An 18,938-nucleotide genomic window follows, 5' to 3' on the forward strand; every position below is an offset into this window, starting at 1 on the left:
AATGTAAAATCAGATTGATTTGATATTAACATGGTACCAGTGTAAGGGTACTGTTAATATAGACTGCAATTAGTATGCAGAAACTGGAGTTTTCTTTTTAACTAAAGTTATTAAAAGAATACCTCAAAAAGTTCAATTCAGAGGACTTTGAAATCCCAAAGAAGACAGCTTTGATATTGACGAGGTACTACTAGAGTACCAGGGTGTGTCCTGTGGATCTAACGTTAGAGAGTGGATTGATTATTGTTATTATGGGCAGATGTATTTGTTAATGTTGAAGGTTAATCAATCGAATGTGGCTTTTATTTTGAAATCAGGTCTCGACGTCACTTACCATAATACTCAGTATACACACAAAACACACAACAAAGTGGGGACTCGCTCGCCTGTACTTGTCAAACTGGACGCTAGCTTGACCCCAGTAAATGGGCCTGTGTTTAACCTAACAACACAAACGAGTTTTCAGACGTGTACACCGCAGAGTAGTGGGCTTCCTCTTCAGAATTAAGGGAGGGGCGACATGGCAGTCACACCGTGCTCTGATTTCAGCACAGTGTTGCTGCACATTGGCCAACAACAGCTACTTGGCGTCACTGCTCGACACCCTGACAGCTGTGAGAAGGCAGAACGTGACACGCCATGCTTTCATTAATTCTACCAGTTTTTACCTGCGGCACCGTGTTACCTATAAGGGGCGTGGCTTTGCGTTTACCCATTCCCTGGGGCTTGTTTTGAATGTGTGCCCAGAAATGTGGAGCTGACTGAGCATTAAACATCCACAGAGGCAACACTAAACTGTTTGGCCTGGATATAAACACCCTTTGTGGGCCTTTCTTCATTTGTCATACCTATTTTTTAATTAACACATAATTAATCCCACAGGATTACACAACAATCTTCAGCCCTTATTTCTCAACATACTGTAGCCTACTCATGGTTAACTTTTTTAACGTTTTGCCTGGAGCATCAAACTTAAGACTGTGCAGTTTTCTTCATTTCAATTGCCACAGGATTAAAAAGGATTAGATTAAAGTTTTTGTTTGTTTGTTTGTTTGTTTTTTACAAAGGTAGTCTTAGTTTTCTAAGACTTTTTTTAACATTCTCTGTTAAACAAGTATTAGCACCACATTAAGAAGAATATTGATAGTTTTGAGAATAAATTCAAAATTTTGAGATTAAAGTCCTAATTTTAATTGTAGAAAAAATCCTGTTTTGAATTTTATCTTCAGAATTTTACTTTGAGAGAAAAAAATCAAACTGAGTAGATTACATTTCTTGTTTCAAGATAAACTGCTAGGCCAGCGACGCATATTTTGTGACAATGGTACATCCTCTTCTAATGTCTAATCATTGATAACGTTTCATTTTGTACAAATGCATTTTTCCAAGTTTATGTTTATGGGACAAAAGGAAAATAATGTCTTTTGTTGTCACTTAAACTGATTCTGAAGTACAATTTTACTAACTCAGAGGTCATAGCAACTGTGGCAGTAGATACAACTGTAATGTCCACATTTTGACTTTTTTTTCTCAAACTGCTCAATAATTTGTTTTTCTTTATGTGCCTCTAATTCTCCTTTCTACTATCCTTCCCACCATCTTCAAATAGATGTGGGGGAAGTATCCGATATCTACAGTATCACTGCCAACACTGATGTTGGTACAGAATCAATGGTAGTGCGATTGTCTAATAACCGGTCGCGGCAGATGGCTGCTCCTACTTGAGCCTTGTTTTGCTGCAGGTTTCTTCCTGTTAAAAAAATTTTTTCTCCTTCCCACTGTCACCAAACGTGCTTGCTCACAGGGGGTCTGTCCTGATTTTTTCTGTGTTTTCTTACAATATAAAGAAGGTTTAGGCGACAGTGTTGTGATTTGGAGCTATATGAATTGAATAGAATAGCATGGAATTGAATTGAAAGTAATTTGTTTCTATCAAACACAGCTCAAACATGCACTATGAAAACTGTTTGAACCTTTTTGTGTGGACGTCTCCTTTTTTATAGAACATTTAAACAAGAAATTTGACCCAAAGTGCATTAGAGATTTATTTTTATTTTTCAATTATTAAGCAGTGTCACTGTGGTACTTTAAAATGCTCTTTCATCAGCCTCTGACTGTTTGGATTCCTTGTTGCCTTGTACTTGTGACATGTGCAATGACAATAAAGTTGAATTCTATTCTATTCTAAAATACCTTACCTACCCAATGGCACACTGGTTTAGTGTGTCTAATGCCACTTGATGTCAGTGTTGCGAAGCTTTCAGCTGAAATTGTCAATACAAATGATTGCTTTTAGTTTCCAGGATATGAACTCACCTTTGTTTCACATCAGTTGGATAGGGACTTTCTGATATTTTACTCTCTGTGGTTGTTGTTTTTTTAAAGAAATTAAGAAATATTAAGAATCATGATTTTCACAGCTTAAAGTTGCCTTATTGTTAGCTGCTAATGGCTAAAACATTCTTAACCTGTAAGGTGTGCTCTTCTCACCTTTCTTTTAAATGATATTTCTTAACAGCAGAATCTTTTAATGCTTTTTTGATTTTTCATTTTTTGGACAAAGACATGACTCAGTGTGTGCATTAGCAGTCACCTAGACAAGATGGAATAAACTAGCTGTCCTGTGAAGGAGAGTCTTAGGATATTGGATAGATTATATGAGGTGAAAAATGAGTGCCTCCACTGTCTTTTTTTTTTTTTTTTGGAATCACAGTTCTGTAACCCAAACTATTGATTCTAGCATTTTAATTATGACAGTAAATACTCAGTTACAATGTTACAAACAAACCTTTTATTCTAGCTTCTCACTAATACACATCTCTACCCTACAAACCCATTTACTAACATAACAGCCTGTTCATTTCTTTGATTTTTAATTTGTTTTGGTATTTTTTTTCTATTCACGACTTCATTTTTAACGCAATTAAAGCACATTTTCCATAGATTTACAACAACTTGCTTTTGACAGCCAAAACACAAAATGAAGAAACTAGCGTCAAACTGTGGGCCCAGTCTTTAATTCTACCATAATATATACACTTACTGAGCTCTAATGCTAATTTCATGTCTATTTATGTTAGGTTTGCCAAGTCAAATTATAGAAGTAAATATTTACTTTAAAGACCTAGTTACATTACATATAATTACATTTTATGATTATTTAGCTGTTGAACTAGTACACAAATAACAGTTTATTTGTGCGTAGTCTACAGTACAATACAATCACCCCTTTTCAGTTTATGCAACCAGAAGTGCAGGAATCTGCCAAACAGGACAAAGCTTCAGTGTTACAGGAGCATATTTCTTTATTTCACTGTCTTGACAAACACATCTTACTCAGGTTAAAACTAATGCAGGAAGATTCACAAACTAAAGCCTTCCTTGATTCATAGTTAGGTTCAATATAGCAGTTAATATAGAGACTCATTCAGATTACCAAAAATAAAAGAAGGGTTCTCATCAGAAAAGGAAAATGTTAAAGTAACAAAGTAAAATCTATAGTAATCTGTAATATATCTAGCAGCACAGAACATCTCAAATCCATGCCATGTAATATAATTAAAAAAAAAAAAAAAAAAAAAAAAAAAAAAAAAAACACCAGTAAAAAGCTGCATTATAGTGACATCACCAGTATTTAAAAAAAAAACAAAAAAAAACATAATGCGCATGCAAATGGGTTATTTCTCTTCATAAACTTTAGGCTTGTTTGTAGGAGAACAGTACAATGATATATTAAAAATAAATTAACATTCAATAAATTACAATTACCCAAACATTTGATTGTGAATATGAAGCACTGTCACATTTTCTCTTTAAACATCTAAAATGAGTTCAGCTCTTCTAAAGTTTTTCTTACAGATAATTAAAAAAGAAAAAAAAAAAATAGTTGCGAGAGTAAAATTTACCAAACACAATACTACTAATACTTCCACTGCAAACATTTTAATACGTGTGACAGGAATGTCAATCATGAAACTGCATTGTACTGTCTGCAGCCAAAGTGACCATTACAAGCGTCACATGTGTTGCACTCCTTGCAGCACAGTTGTAATTTACTCAAAGTACCTCGAATAGAATAAACCAATCTGAAACTTCATATTTAAAGGCAGGTGCAAAATGAATCAACAGTTCGATCAGTGAGCCAGGAGAGGGTGTTGGTAATCTTTTATAAATGAGTAGCAATGTGCTGGAGTTGCTCAAATACTTCCAGTGGCCTCCTGAAGCTCCTCTCTGAAGGTGTTAAGTTCCACTATTGTGTCATTGAGCACGGCTGCAACTTCTTTTAGTCTAGCTACCATCTCCTTCTTGCAGCTTTTCTTCAGCTCCCTGGAGTCCTTGGTGAAGAACTTATCCATGCCTTCAAAGAGTCCTTGCACTGCGGCCACCGCTCCGTCAGTCATTTCCGTCGCTCGCATCACGGGGGAGTCGACCAAGCTTATTATTTGGACGGCCCTGCGGATCTCCCAGTCCTCTGAGTAATGCTGGGTTCCAGACCTGAGAAACGGATGGCCTCGCAGTTTGTACAAGCCCTCATTGACAAAGTGGAGGATTTTGTTGATGTCCAGCAGGTGAGTCTCATACTCTTGCAGCACTATCTCAACCTAAAGAGAGTCAGAAAAGAAAAAGGCAGGTTCAAGCATGAGATGAGACGTGATATTCAGTTTTAACTTTTACAAAAAAGTTGCATTAAATCCTCAAATGAAAAGTAAAAACACTGCTCTGAGAAGTTTCCAAGTAATCTACAGCACTGCGCTTTATAAAACTACAGCTTACCTTCTTCTGGTCCTGCATGTTGTTAACATTGTCCGAGATGGCTGCAGAGGCCGAAGTTATTCCTCCAGCTGTCGCCACACCCACACCTATAGCTGTAATTACCAGAGAGGCGCCAAAAGTGAAGGGTGCCAGAGCTAAACCAGCAATAGCTGTCACACCGCCCACAGCTGTGGTGGTGCCACCAGTGATCCCAGCAATCTTGGCTTTCTGGTGGAACTCGTTGATGTCGTCAGCAATGGCGTGGAGCTTGATGATGTCCTGCCAAAGGACCTCGGCTCGCTCTGTGAAGACCTTGTTGAATACACGCAGGCCTCGATGAACCTTGTCTGCCAATATGGTGAACGACCTGGGAAGTAATCGAGAGCCAAAGCAGAGAATTGGAAGCAGCGAGTTAAAATCGGGTTCTTGATAAAATAACATCTGGGATCCCATCAGCTTGTCTGCTGACCTGGCCTGAAGAGGCCAATTTTCCTGGCTTCCAGTTTAGCCAGAATGTAAGTGAACCAATATCATAGATTTGACAGGCAATGCTATTTTTTCCAGGCATAATTTTGCACCACCAAAATGATTCACAACACATGGCATGTAATGTGACCTTAAAATCAAAATGACATCAATGGGATCAAAATGTCAGGGAACAGAGCAGAAGGCAGCCAACGGGGCAAAGAAGCACTTTTATAAGAAAGCTTCATTAAGAGAGTTCAGTCTATTATAAAGAATAAAGGTGGCCAATACCTGATAATTAACTTTCAATCACATTACAAACTAGTTCACCTTATCTACTGTATTTCCACACGTTTTTGAACATTTAAAAAAAAACAAAAAAAAAAAACAAAATAAGCACTGCACCCATTTCCCATTTGCCTGGAAAAAATTTTTTTTTTTTTTAAAAAGGAGGGGTTCGTACTTATTTACTGAATGACAGATTACCACAACATTAACTTCTGGTATCAAGCTGGAAATTACTGCACGTACTTTGATTCATCTTTCATGACTATCTCCTCATCGTCTGATGCCACCTCGTCCCATTCTGTAATGCAAAACAAGCAAGAGGTGTTATTTAAGCTTTGAAGATATGTCAAAGTGTTAGCTTCCTTTATTTCAATGTGAACAAGTCTGATTGTGACTCACGCTCCACTGTGTTCCACCACTCCATCAAACTATCAGTGTCCTGTGAAAATGAAGTGTGACAGTTTACTTGAAAGATCAGTAAACAAGCCTGTTTAAAATAGAATATCTGCAGTGTTTAAAAAAAAAAAAGAACAGAAAAAAACCCCAAAGACTGACCCCATCCTCATCTTCATTCTCATTATCTGCCAAAGCTTGCTCATCCATCTGAGCAGCCCGCCACTCTGCCTAAATTGGAAAGGAGGGGTGGACGTGACCAAAAACAAACCAGTGATTGAGTCAACAAGTCTCTGCAGCACACATTCATACATGACTTATCAAAACAAGCTGAGCCCTTGCACATATCAAGTTGTAGTTGGTGTGTCAGACTATGCAACTAAACCAGTCTGGCCGCATGTCAAAGGAATGTGGTTCAGAGAGAAACAGAACGAAGGCAGCAGTGGGGAACAAAACATTTCATTGTCAAAAAGCAGCCGACGACTGAGAAACGAAAGTTTGCCATGTATAAATAACGACAAAATGTTCTTAAGGAAAGGAAATCACTCAGAACAGTTTGTTTGATCCTGTTTTAGGCTTTGGTTCTGTCACAGCAACACACTCTTCATTTACTAAATCAGGTTTAGAACAGAGTTATTAGTGTAAAATAGTAAAACTGGTAACAATGCTGTACCCAGCACTGATATGTGTTCCAAGTTTATCATGACAGCATTCTTAATTTAAAGATTATTTAAAGGTAAAATTCTCCATGAAGATGATTCGATGGAAAATGTTTTAACTGAGCCTGAAGTTGTTATCAAACTCAAAGCCAAGTCAAGAATGTGTATCACATTCCAGAATAACCTGAGAGGAAGTAAATGCTTCTTATTAGGACATCAATACTGGTGTGATTAGATAAGGATTATGGACAGACTATTCATTGCTGTATAAGTCAAAGTACTTTTGTAACATTTAGGTTTTTTTCATGTTAAAAGTTGTGAACTCACCCTAGCAGCCTCTGATAGGTAGTCACCAGCTCCTGGTGGATCTTCACTCTCTGCATGTGTGGCTTTGTTCTATGAAACAGACAGAGTAATGATGCGGTCTTGTACCTGAAGACCAGACAGCAATAAGAAAAACTCCTGCAAAGTTTAGCAAACCTTATGTTTCAGTTTTTTGGGGACTTTTTTGGGCGACTTTTGAAGTTTTGAGGCCTTTTTCTGTTGGCAGGGGAGAAAAAAAAAACAACAAGTATTTTTCAGTCATATATTACATGATGGCAAAAGAAAGCAGTAGAAGTAAATCAAAGTGAAATGAGTACCGGTTTGTAGAAGTCCACTTCATCCTGTTTATCTTCATCATACATCTCTCCGGGACTCGTGAAATCTCTGTCTGTCGTGTAGTCCTCAGCAAACACATTCTGCAGAAGCAGGAAGTAAATAAATGAAACCCAAAGCTCAATAAGTGTTAGCAATAGTGTGTTATGCTAATGATTGTAAGATAAACATACACTTGATGCATGCCGGGGTGTGTGGTAGCTGAATCCGATTAGTTCACTCTGTCCATTGGCTGTCTTAGCTTTTCGTGGCACAGGAAGGGGAGGTTTAGGTTTTGCTTTTTTCTAGCAGGGAAAAAACTATTTTATTTGTCATGGTGACGGCACAAAGATGTATTTAACAGCACGAATAGATCAGAATCAATTTACAAGTCACTCGGCAAAAAAAATAAATACCTTGTTTCAAAGATTTTAATGGTAATGTTACAAAACACAAATTTGAGAAATTTTAAATTTAAAAAAAATTAAAAAAAATCTAAAATACCGGTTTGCAGTCCTCCATTTCATTTAGCTCTTCATTTTCTAGCTCCTCTGCACACCAGCTGGTCTTTATCAGATTAAGAAAAGAAGAAACTTTATGAAAATCAGAAATCAAAAACTCATTACTCCCCATCCTGAATCCAGATAGTATTACTCAGAGCAAAAATATTATAATAAAATTCCTGAATATTCAATCTGTTATGAATTCACCCTTAAAGCTGTAACTAAATCCTGCTGAGGACAAATCATTCACAAAGCATACAAAAAGCTACTAAAGGCGATACAGAAGCCGTATTTTTCCCCTTCAGAGGAAACCAATAACTTGAGTTTGCATAATCCAATAATCTTTTTAAACTTTCGAGGACACACTCATCTGTAAAGTATGAAATGAACGACGGCCAATCAAAACAAAGCAAACTTGTCCTATTAAGATTTAAGGTGGGTTCATTGAGTCACATTTAACTCATGCATTCAATAACACTAGTACATGCTCATGGCGCAGTATTATTTGGTCTGTGATTTTAGTCCATTGTCAGGTGGTTGCTAGGCAACAACACGTGTCATAGGAGGCATCGTCCTAATTTTGTGGCTATAAACAACATCTTAGCATTGTGAAATAATATCATACAATGCTATAAAGAATACGGGTTAAGCCCGTTGGTAGGTAGGTGGTTGCTTGGCAACATGAAGACATAATGTGATAAGATAATTGTCACATTATAGATAATTTTCAAGGAGCCAAAATATGTGTCAAATTTTATTGCGCAACTCTTAATTGCAGGCAAACAGAATCTATGTATTATCGTAAGATAGAAGAAAATATTTCCCTTTCATTGGTACAACTCCTGGTAAGCTTGCAGTTTGAATTTCCCATCCATGTGATAATTTCATTTATCAGTTCTGATGTTAATGTCACAATATGACAATATTGGTGGGCAGAGTGATTACAAGGCTTCATTACATCAAATGCCATTTCAAACTACAAGGTTTCTAAATAGCAATTAATATGGAATGTAATCAATAATAGTAATTCATTACAAAAACTAAACATATTATAAATAATGACAATTAGGTTAGTCAAGAATACATCTTTTTGATGTACCCATTTACTTATTTTCATTCGACTATAAAAAGTGCTTAAAAACAAAACCATGCTAACTCTGTTGCTTCGCCCTTTTTAAAGGGTGAGCAAACTGGTTATAAACAGGACACCGAGTTATAGAAGACAGGTTTATGCAAGCCAAATCTGACTGTTACCTTCTTATCAGGTGTGTAGCCATGTGCACCAAAAGCTCCGTCATGTGATTTCTCCTACATGGAAAAACAACAGTTTCAAGAATGTGATATGCCTTCATACCACAAATACCACATTTGAGCAACTTCACATGCAACGTCCAAACTACAGGAGTCCTAGTTTACACACTCCTACCTTTGAGCCTTTATGAGGTGTATAACCATGAGCTCCCTTTGAATCATCATTTGTCTGAAGAGAAAATGGTTTAAAACATTTTTAAACTGTTTTTTTGCAAATTACATGATTTTTACTTACAAAGCAGTAAAAGCTGAAATTTAAATAGTGCTCTGTGTGTGTAATACCTTAACTGGAGCAATGACGAATCCTCTGCGTGGCACAAACTTTACTTTCAATAACTTTTTGGTTTTCTGGAGAGAGAAAAGACCATATTTCTTAAAATGCACGGCAGTCTGCAGACTCTGTTATTTATCATAAGCATAACAAAAGCAAACAAATTTCAGAGCATCAACCTCTCCATGAGTTTCCCCTTCTTCCTCCTCTTCACCACTACTTTGCTCCAAAGCTGCCCCCTGTAAAATGCACATTATCCATTGTTAATGCAAATATCAGGCCCCAATCACATGGCAGCAACTCAAAGCATTTACACAAAGATTGGGGGAAATTAATGTATCCATACCAACTACTCATTCACACAACCTACCTTTGATGCATAAGGTGAATGTCCATTCAAGTCCTTTTCCTCCAGCACAGGGGAATTGGCAGATGGTCTCCTAAACAGGTGACCAACCTTTGGCTTCACACTTTTCTTCTGGTAATAAAAACATATTGTTAATGAACAAAGTTATGAATTCTACTGAAATGTTAGAAGAGGGAGGAGCATAATCTATACTTTGTAGTCCATCTCCTTGTTATCTTCAAACTCTCCTGCAGACATTTGCAGCTCTGAAAACTGTTCCTAAAAAAAGAACGACACTTATATTAGTGTGCTCGCTAGGAATCTAATTATGACCAACTTTATGGTGAAGCAAAATGTCATGCCCAGGTTTTATTAATATTTATTACTTTAGAATTTCCTTAAAGTTTTATAGTTAAACTATTGGGAGTGTAGTGGTTTACAGATTCGCCTAGCATTTGAAAGGCACAGATCACCCGAGACACAGGAATGTTTCCCACTTGAACCATTTCTCAAAGCATTGATCATTTTATTTGTTCTTCCAAGAATAATGTTTTCCCATTTTTTCCCCAGTTTTATCCTTTAATATTGCACAACCACAGAGAATTTGAACAATCTAGTGTTACCTTGGACGCTTTACTCGTGAGGGGCAGCGTGTTGCTCTTCCCATTATTTATGACATCGGGAGATTTGCTCTAAAAAGTGAGAATCCTTGGCATTAAAATGACAAACAGTCACACAGAAAGAAGCAGGGAAACGGTTTTTCGTAGCGTACCTTTGACCCTCTCCTGGACAAGTGGGACATTCTGAATGCCTTGTTCTTTTTCTATAAGAAATACTGGAGGTGAAGCTACATGCAAGACATAGGATGTAAAACAGCCGGGAATGTGTAACAATGAATAAAATGAGATCGATGATACCTTGCTCTTGCTGTGACTCCCATCTTCACTACTTCCTCCATCAGAATCGGCCATTGCCTAAAGAAAATATTTGACTTTTAGCTACTTTTTGGTTTAAAATAACGATTAAAAAAATAAATAAATAAAAGCTAGTCAAATAACGAACGGTGGCTGACCTTCAGCGACTCCCTTCGCAGTCTCAGTGTTCCTGACTAGGGGAAAAAAAATATCACAGGTTTAGTAGCTTGAATGTTTTTAGCATAATTTTGATTAGACATGAGTTCATGATGTTCTCCAAGGTCAATTTTAAGAAATGTGTTCTTACAGGTTTGAAGTTTGGGTCTAGCTGAGGACTGTCATCAGGCCAGTCTTCCACACACCTTTCCTGTTTTAAGATGTTAATAAAACAGATCTTTATATTGCCAGCTGCCCACCCTCTTGTAATAATTCATGTTACAATATGTGTTTGTGCAACAACAGCATAAGAGCTTATGTGACGCAGTGGTGGTGCCATTTAGTTTTAGTATGCATATCCACCCTAAACAGAGTACATTCCTGCACCCAGTGAGGTTTAGCTTCCATTTCAGATGGTCTCTCTTTACCATCAGGTCAATATACAGCATCAGTTCATCATTCGATAATAACATTTTCCAATAGACAAACTGCCTTGAATGGGATTGATTGGTAGTCATAAAGGTAAAATTTGGCTTCACTGGTCTTGTAGCTTTATATGGAATGCATATTAAGCCAACTGACATTATCCAGTAGTAAAAGTGTCTTAATGTTCATTCCATCCAACATTTCCATAGGATCTCATAAACGGTGTCGCCTCGGTCTTTCTGTAGAAAGTCCTCATCTTTATCGCTATCTCTGGAAAATTTGTGATCAAAGTCTCATATTTGATTAATGAAACTTACCTGCCCAATAAACAGGATGTCTTCAAAGACAACATAGTTCTCAGGCTCCACTGGTTTCATTTCCTGCACAATTATAATAAATAAATATTTATAAAAATAATATATCCTATTCAGAGCATCATAAAAACAAACTGTTTTAATCTCTTCTGTGCAAACCAATTAGCCACATAAATTTGAAATTTGAACCCCATGGCGTACCGGAGTTTTTTGTTTACGGCGAGTAATCGGTTTTAGATTTTTGAAGGATGGTTTGGGAGAGACCTTCGGTACGCTTGGTTCAGGTTCACTCTAAACACAGCAGCGAGGAGACAAAGAAGGCAGTTAAAAGCAAAGCAAATCCAGCATATTTGTCAGCTCAACAAGAGGAAACTTAGTTTTTAGCCTACAGGGGATTCCAACTGTGGTGCCATTTCTGGTTTTAGTGGCTTTTCTGGCTGTGGTGGCCGTTCTGGCCTTCGATGTCGAGTTCGAGGAAGCGGCTTCGGCGGACGTTTAAAAGACTGCATCTGCGAAATTGATTATAAAAGAAGCTATCAGGCGCATGTCGTACAAATCAGAGTTAAACTTTGCTGCTGATATACAACCTACTGCACAAAGGGAACTTCATCACAGCACACTTGAATGTACAGATAATGAATGATGGTTGTTACATACGTTGCTCATTCTACTTGGAGATTGGCTGGGCGAGTCAGACAGATCCCCGGCCTGAATGATGGGGGTCGGCTGAAGAATGTCATGCTTGGTTCCCCGAGGAGTTGTCAAGGTAATCTCTTGTGGCTTTTGGAAAGGCTTTGGTGGAACTGGTGGCGGAGCTTTTGATTTTTTAAATACATGTGAAGATGATGCGTCTGGCACATCCAATTTCAATTCTGAAGGACTGTTAAGAGAAGAGTATGAGGAATCTGAGGCAATATTTTTGGAGGCCCTTCTCTGTGATGGAAGTCGCTGAAAAATGTCTGGGGTCCCACTAGAAACATCCTGGAAAGGGTCATATTTTGTAAAGGGAGTGGAACCAAATGGGTCACCCAAACTGGAGACATCTTGGAATAAATCCTTTGTGATCGGGCTTGCGAATGGATCAACTGAATTCGTCGATGAAGTGGAAAACGCACTCAAGTCTTCTTTAAAAGACAAGCCAACAAGTTCCTTCTCTTTAGTATCTTGTTTGTCTTTCTTTGTTGAATCTGCCTGAAATAAATCAGTTTCTTTGGTTGGGGCTGTGTAAAATGGCTGTGGTGACTGAAACAGATCATCCGCCTTCTCAGTGGCAGTATAAAATGGATTTGCCACAGTAGATTTTGGAGTCTGGAACAAATCATCCTCCTTATTTAAAGGAGATGTGAATGGGTCTACAAATGTACTGGCAGCTTTATCAAAAGGGTCCGCCTTCTTAGCCCATGCAGTTTCGAACAAATCTTCCTTTTTATCAGCCTGGAAAAGATAGTCCTCTTCGCCTTTAAAGAGGTCAGAGCTTCTGGTTGGAAAACTCTTAGAGAGGTTCTGCCCCTGAGCCGGAGTTGCTTTAAATAAGTTTGGAGAGTTCAGGGTCACATCATGAAAACCATTAACAGTTGCATTATGACTTGGTGCTGATCTGTGGAAGAGGTCTTGGTCATTGTTGTCATTTTGGCTTTTGAACAGGTTGTTCTTGGGTTCAGGAAACATGCCTCCATTTTCCTCAGTCCTATTTTCAGAGGGAAGATCGCTCTGAAAGTCAGGTGGAGACACAAAAAGGGAATCACAGTCGACGCTCTCCGAAGTTTTCTTTCTTTTGTCCTCTGTTATGTCACCTTTGTTTTCCTGATAGTGGGGCACAAGATTATTCTTTAAAAAACAAAAAACTAAAACAAAAACGTGATGTTGTCATCTGGGTTTAAAAGCATGAAATCAGTGTAATGTACATACCAAGTAATATGCATAGAAAGGGTTCATCCTGGAAAAACTCCCATTGACTCCATTCGTCTTTTAAAAGGAGAGAAAAGGAAGTGATTTTAGTCATGTCATGCAAAAACATCTCAGGGCTTAACAGGAAATGTTCCTCAAACAATTACACAGATTGTTTCATGGTGGCAGGGTAGTATTTATGCCAAGTTTAACTTTAGTTGCTTCAGTATCGCCCACAATTGATCTTTTCTTAATATTTCAGTGGCCACACACCAGAATCGTTCCTCTCGCAAAGTCATTTGGAAAGCATCGCTAAGAAATGCTTCTTTTAATGACAGTCTAAGATTAAACGCTACAACATGCTGACAAGGCACTTTATTAATAGAAAAGTCCAGTCAGACAAGATCTCTTGACAACAGCGTGATTAGACAAAGGGTGCAGCTTTAACCTGTGACACAGACGGAAGAGGAGGTCTTCTAAAAACACAAAGATGAGTTTGAATTAACACAATCTCACAAACTCACCTGTGGTTCAACGTTGTCAGTCACATCTGACCACTCACCACCCTGTGGGCAAAAAGTCACTGACACTAAAAAGAGATTTCTGGAGTGAAGTGTTTACATAATGACATTATCAGGACGTATCATGTGTTTGTTGCCTGAAATGCTAATCAGTAAATACACTTTTCCAGGCATGTGACATGCACTTCCACACCTGTCCATTAAACACTAACTCGTATTTTGGTGCCGTTTAAACCATAACTCACAAGTATGACAGAGGCAAATTTTACACAACCTGCAGTTCTGTGTAAGTGAAAAACTGCTTTCTACCCTCTGTGTTTTTTGGGGGTTTTTTTTCCATTCATTAGTCAGAATTTCAGGTTGTCACAAATTGTAACTTTCTCATTTAAACTTTGGAGAACAAAAAAAAAAAAAAAAAAAAAAAACAAACAAACCACACACCGAACTTTAGTTGTTACGTCAAAATTTTTAGACAACCTGAAATTCTGACACCCCCCTCGCTTCTTCCTCCAAAGAAAGTATGGATTGTAGATAGAAAGCAAGAGCGTGCATTTGTGTGTCTGCTCACCTTGTACCGATTATGGAAAGGACTCTGGGGAACTCTTTTCAGCATATTCTGCAGTTCCGCAATACTCTGTAAAGATAACATGCATGGATTATGGTCCACTTTTCTTTGTTGTGAGCCAGCGAGTACAATACCAGTGATAGTTTGGTATCAATGGAATATTTTCAGATTGCAGTTAAAATGATAATGATTATCTAAACAAAATAGCTACATGTAACTTTCTGAGACTTAAGGATGTATTCCTGCAGAAGGTTCTTCTTTTACTTTTAATTCACAGTACATACAGTATGTAGAGGCTTAAAAGCAGCTTTACATTTAGACTAGACTGTTGCATGACATAAAGAAGTTACGCAACATCTACTTTAAAATGAAATCCGGTAAGCCTACTCCTCCTGTAGAATCTCGTGTTTAGAAATTAAATGAATCAATGTATGTTTGTGATTGAGAAGAGTCCAACAGCAGTGATCGCACAAAATTAGCTTTGCTGTGCAAAAGGCACGCATGACAGGAGGCATCTTGATATTCTGGGTATGTCAATCTAGTTCGTTTGCCTGAACAAAAACAGCACAACATGCCAGCAGCAGTACAGGGAAACTGGCGATGACACATGAAACCATGAAGAGAGAGTGCTTACCAGTCTGAGGACATAATGTGAAAACTGTAATATCTTTTGAGTGGTTCATTGAGTAGTGCACTTTTAAGTACTCACACGTCGTCTCTCTCCAGATGCAGCTTCTGATGTTGTCGCCTCTCCGTGTTCGTCCCCTCCCTCGATATTTTCCTACAATATTCAAACAAATCAAAGTAACTGATTACCAACAATGAAGCTGCAGTTTCTGACAATGGAAAGTGTTAAACCTCCGCAAAGCGTCAGCCTGCACATTCTAATTAGCTTGCAACAGTCTCACACTGATTACTCGCTATTTACTTGAAATTCTTTAATACTCACAGCCGCATCTTCCCTCATGATGAGCAAAACTGGTTAATTTTTTTGATGTTGAAGGTGAACCGGTATGTGTTTCCCCACCTGTGTGAGTTATCCTTTACACAATCAACTTTCTGTTACATTTAAACGCAGCAGCTCCTCTGGACCTACTGGAGTGGCGTTTATAATTAGCTCTGAGTCTCACTCACCTGTGACAGGTCGGCCGGTCTGAGGATTTTCAAAATAAGAGGATTTTCTGCACATGCGATTCTTGTTCCGTCCACTTGAAGCCCAAATAACACCAAAATTCACGGCTTAAGAGTGCCTTAGACCTCTACACATTATATTTTAATGCTTTAATTTTGTCACGGCCATTTAAAAAGTCAAGAATGCAATAATAATAATAATAATAATAATAATAATAATAATAATAATAACGATAATAACAACTTGATAGCACCTGTTTAATTTCCCGTTGTTATTGTCCTTTGATCGCTCTTTCATGTCAAGGTTGAGCAACCACAGCTAAAAATTATGCTTCTGAATTTGTTTAAATTAAGAGCCGTTTTTTCACAATTACTTTGAAGGTAAATTTCCGGTCTCTTACCTGTTCGGCCGGCTTGTCGTAGCTGCTTTTCTTCTTGATGTTTTTTTAGCTGCAGTGCGAACCGACCGGTTATCCTCTCCCAGCTTAACCAGGCGGACGTGACGGTGTATTGTTATTTATGACACCTACTTTGAAAACAACAAAGCTCTCTAATGTGTAACAAATGGCATGAAAGCAGACGCAGACTGACTGAATAACAATTTATTGTTCAGATTTGGAAATGCATAACAGGAAATACATCATATCTTCTTCTTCAGTTGAACTGTTATATAAGTGTTGAACCCATATGAACAAAAGCAATCCTCATGTCCAGAGCCCCTTGTTACTCCAGGGCTTTGGTCATGTCAAAGAATAGCAGTATGTGGCCACTCAGGGAGATTATTAAGATTTGCCTCCTTTGCTGACTGAAGACACTGGATTCTTAGTTTAACAATGCCAGAAGCTCTATAGAAGATCTGTATAATCTGATTGTGAGAAATGGTCTTATTTGTATGGGAAAACTGTAAAATACAGCATAACAAAGTGTATGTGCGACTGTAAAATGTGCTGACACCTGCTTGCCTCTGCAAAACCTTCAAACAGGAAGTTCAACTGAAATGACTCATTAGACCAAGCTCGCAGACAGCTCAAAAGCTCATCAGCTTTTCAATCTTCTCCCACGCCCACTCTAAATACGGACTGGAAACTAACAGCTTCACCGACACACATGCATGTCAACACACAGCATATTCAAATGTAACTCTTTATTTTCTAATACATAATCTTTATAGGATCTTTTAAGTTTTGTGTGCTCTTTCTCACACAGGTGTTACTCTTCCTCCATCCCAAAGACAATGCTGTGTAGTGTTGTCCAGCACATTCATTAAAAGACACAACATGAGCAGTGATGGTTCTGGTTGGCTCGTGCTACTGTCCTTTTTTGTTTGTATGCCTGTATCATTTATTCAGTTCATTGTAAACAAACAGTAAAATGCCACCAGAAGTTTCTCTATACATGAGTAAACTTCCTAAAATAATACAGAGACTTTATAAATGGATTTCTTTCAAAAATCTAGCTAAACAACACAATTATTCATAATAATTAACACGTGGCTTATAATGTTTAATCAAAAGCTACAAAGAAATGCTTGTATCAGTTAACCATAGGATCAACTATTTTTGGCCCAATACCAATAAATTAAATACTTTTAAAGAATGAAAGGAAAACCATTGACACACATCATGCAATTCTTTCCACAGACAAACAAAGAAACTTGGCAAAACATGGCATGACTTTATCCAAGCTGGAATTACCTGTATTTTATGGCTATCATGTCCTGCCCTGCAGAGCAGTAAGTCCAAGAAGTGTTAAACTGAAAGTCTGAGAACTGATTTCTCCAACTTTGATAGACCATCTAAAGTAAATACTGTTCAAAAGGTAGTCATACTGTTGTTATTTACATCTAAAAATGATATGTTTAAGCATGCTAGAAAAGCATATTTTCACCAGCTGTTACACTCCTCTGCACCAGTCATTTCAGCCAGCCTGCTATGCCATAGCCTGCTGTCTGAACTGGCTGGTGCCACCAAGGCAAAGACTAGTGAGCTCCCTGAAAAGCCTGCCTCAGGTATGCTTTCATCCACACCTGACTAGGTGTGGCCAATTAGCACCAGCTCAACACATTGAGGAGATAAAAGCATACCTGAGGCCACGTATGAACTCTATTCATGTGTCATGAATGCCACTATTGAAATTGCTCAAATGTCAAATGCTCACTCTGTGGTTACTGCCTTTTCCCCTCTGTTTAGTCTGCTAATAATAATTTCTACTGTGCTCTGCCAGTCTACGACAGACAAATTGATTTAGGCTTAATACTTGCTACAGAGAAACTGTTACAGTGTCAAAGAAATGAAAGAAAAACCATAAAACCAATGATTCGTATCGTGCCATTCGTTCTACAAACAATCAAGCCTTCCAAGAAGTGACATGACTTTAGCCAAACAGGCAGGCTGTTTATAGTCACCATGTCCTGCCCTACAGAGCAATAAGTTCTAGAAGTGTTAAGTAGAAAAGTCTGAGGCTGAATATCTAACTCTTATTTATTATTATAGAACTCTTATATGTCCAACCATATCTAAAATGTCATGGACATATTAAAAATGCATCTGAAGGGTTCAACTCTGACGATGTTAATTATGCATTTTTGCTGTGAACATTCTTCACAGTCCACTTTCGGGACAGTTAAAGAGGTTCTGAAGATTAAATATTTCACAAGCGAGAGGCATATCAGATACACGTACAGGGAAAAGCCCAAAATAGTATGTGCAGAAAAAAATCATTGCCCATGAGTGTTTGACCCCTAAGGGAACCCATGTTTCTGTTATGCTATAGGAGCATGTTCATAGTTATAATTGATTGATTGTAATAGTTATAGGGATTTAGATCTGATTCAATGTTTAATCATATTAAATTAAAAATGCTTGCATCAGTTAATCAGAGCATAAAGTGTTTTAGACTTGATAGTTTGCTATCAAGAAAATCCATGATTGTCAAAGGGATGGAAAAAACCTACACATGTTAAAATAACATGTATTTTACACACATGTGTAACACATATGATGAAATTCATTCTGCAGACGAAGGTTGGGTGATATGTAACAGTTTTCCAACCGACAATCGTCAGCCCATTAAATTACGATAGGTGATATATTCACTCAGGTGACTTTTGATGGGCGGAGCAATGTAATCATGCACGACTGATTTGCTCGTTTAGAATTTATAAGTTTGGTTTGGAGGGAATATTTTACCTTCTTCTCTTGTTTCTTTCAGTATTATTAAAGCTACTTTTTGGATTATAACTCAATTGTAATCGTAATCAATTTTATATCAATCGCTACATTTTGCGCACTCTGACGAGGAAGAGGGTGCTGTCAAAACAGCGCTATTACTTTTTATGTTGACTGCTTCTCTTAGCTTCAACCAACATTATTAGCTTACTCATGGGAAAATAAATCGCTCT

At 37.8% G+C, this 18,938-nt stretch overlaps 1 protein-coding gene across 2 annotated transcripts; it reads right to left on the reverse strand.

Annotated features, from left to right (window-relative positions):
* Positions 1–2,841: 2,841 nt before the first annotated feature.
* On the reverse strand, positions 2,842–18,938 carry LOC146577817 (uncharacterized). 2 transcript variants are annotated; one of them, XM_085255289.1, is made up of 30 exons: positions 15,357–18,938; positions 15,117–15,188; positions 14,411–14,476; positions 13,846–13,887; positions 13,343–13,399; positions 12,092–13,261; positions 11,824–11,943; positions 11,636–11,725; positions 11,438–11,500; positions 10,846–10,905; positions 10,697–10,732; positions 10,542–10,598; positions 10,397–10,447; positions 10,248–10,316; positions 9,838–9,903; positions 9,649–9,756; positions 9,458–9,517; positions 9,290–9,355; positions 9,123–9,176; positions 8,951–9,004; positions 7,698–7,760; positions 7,388–7,498; positions 7,199–7,297; positions 7,038–7,097; positions 6,885–6,953; positions 6,061–6,129; positions 5,905–5,944; positions 5,749–5,803; positions 4,774–5,119; positions 2,842–4,601 (listed from the first exon to the last, which is right to left on the reverse strand). In XM_085255289.1, the coding sequence occupies exons 1-30, from the start codon at positions 15,372–15,374 to the stop codon at positions 4,197–4,199; spliced, it is 3,696 nt and encodes a 1,231-aa protein (XP_085111415.1). In that variant the 5' UTR covers positions 15,375–18,938; the 3' UTR covers positions 2,842–4,196. The 2 variants fall into 2 exon arrangements, with proteins under 2 accessions (XP_085111415.1, XP_085111420.1); XM_085255294.1 differs by having other exon boundaries at positions 12,092–13,237; positions 15,357–18,936.

The sequence above is a fragment of the Mchenga conophoros genome, linkage group LG3, assembly GCF_057382185.1.
Source record: "Mchenga conophoros isolate Kocher_MC1m ecotype Shallow Benthic linkage group LG3, M_conophoros_male_GT1.1, whole genome shotgun sequence".
NCBI classification, from domain to species: Eukaryota; Metazoa; Chordata; class Actinopteri; order Cichliformes; family Cichlidae; genus Mchenga; species Mchenga conophoros.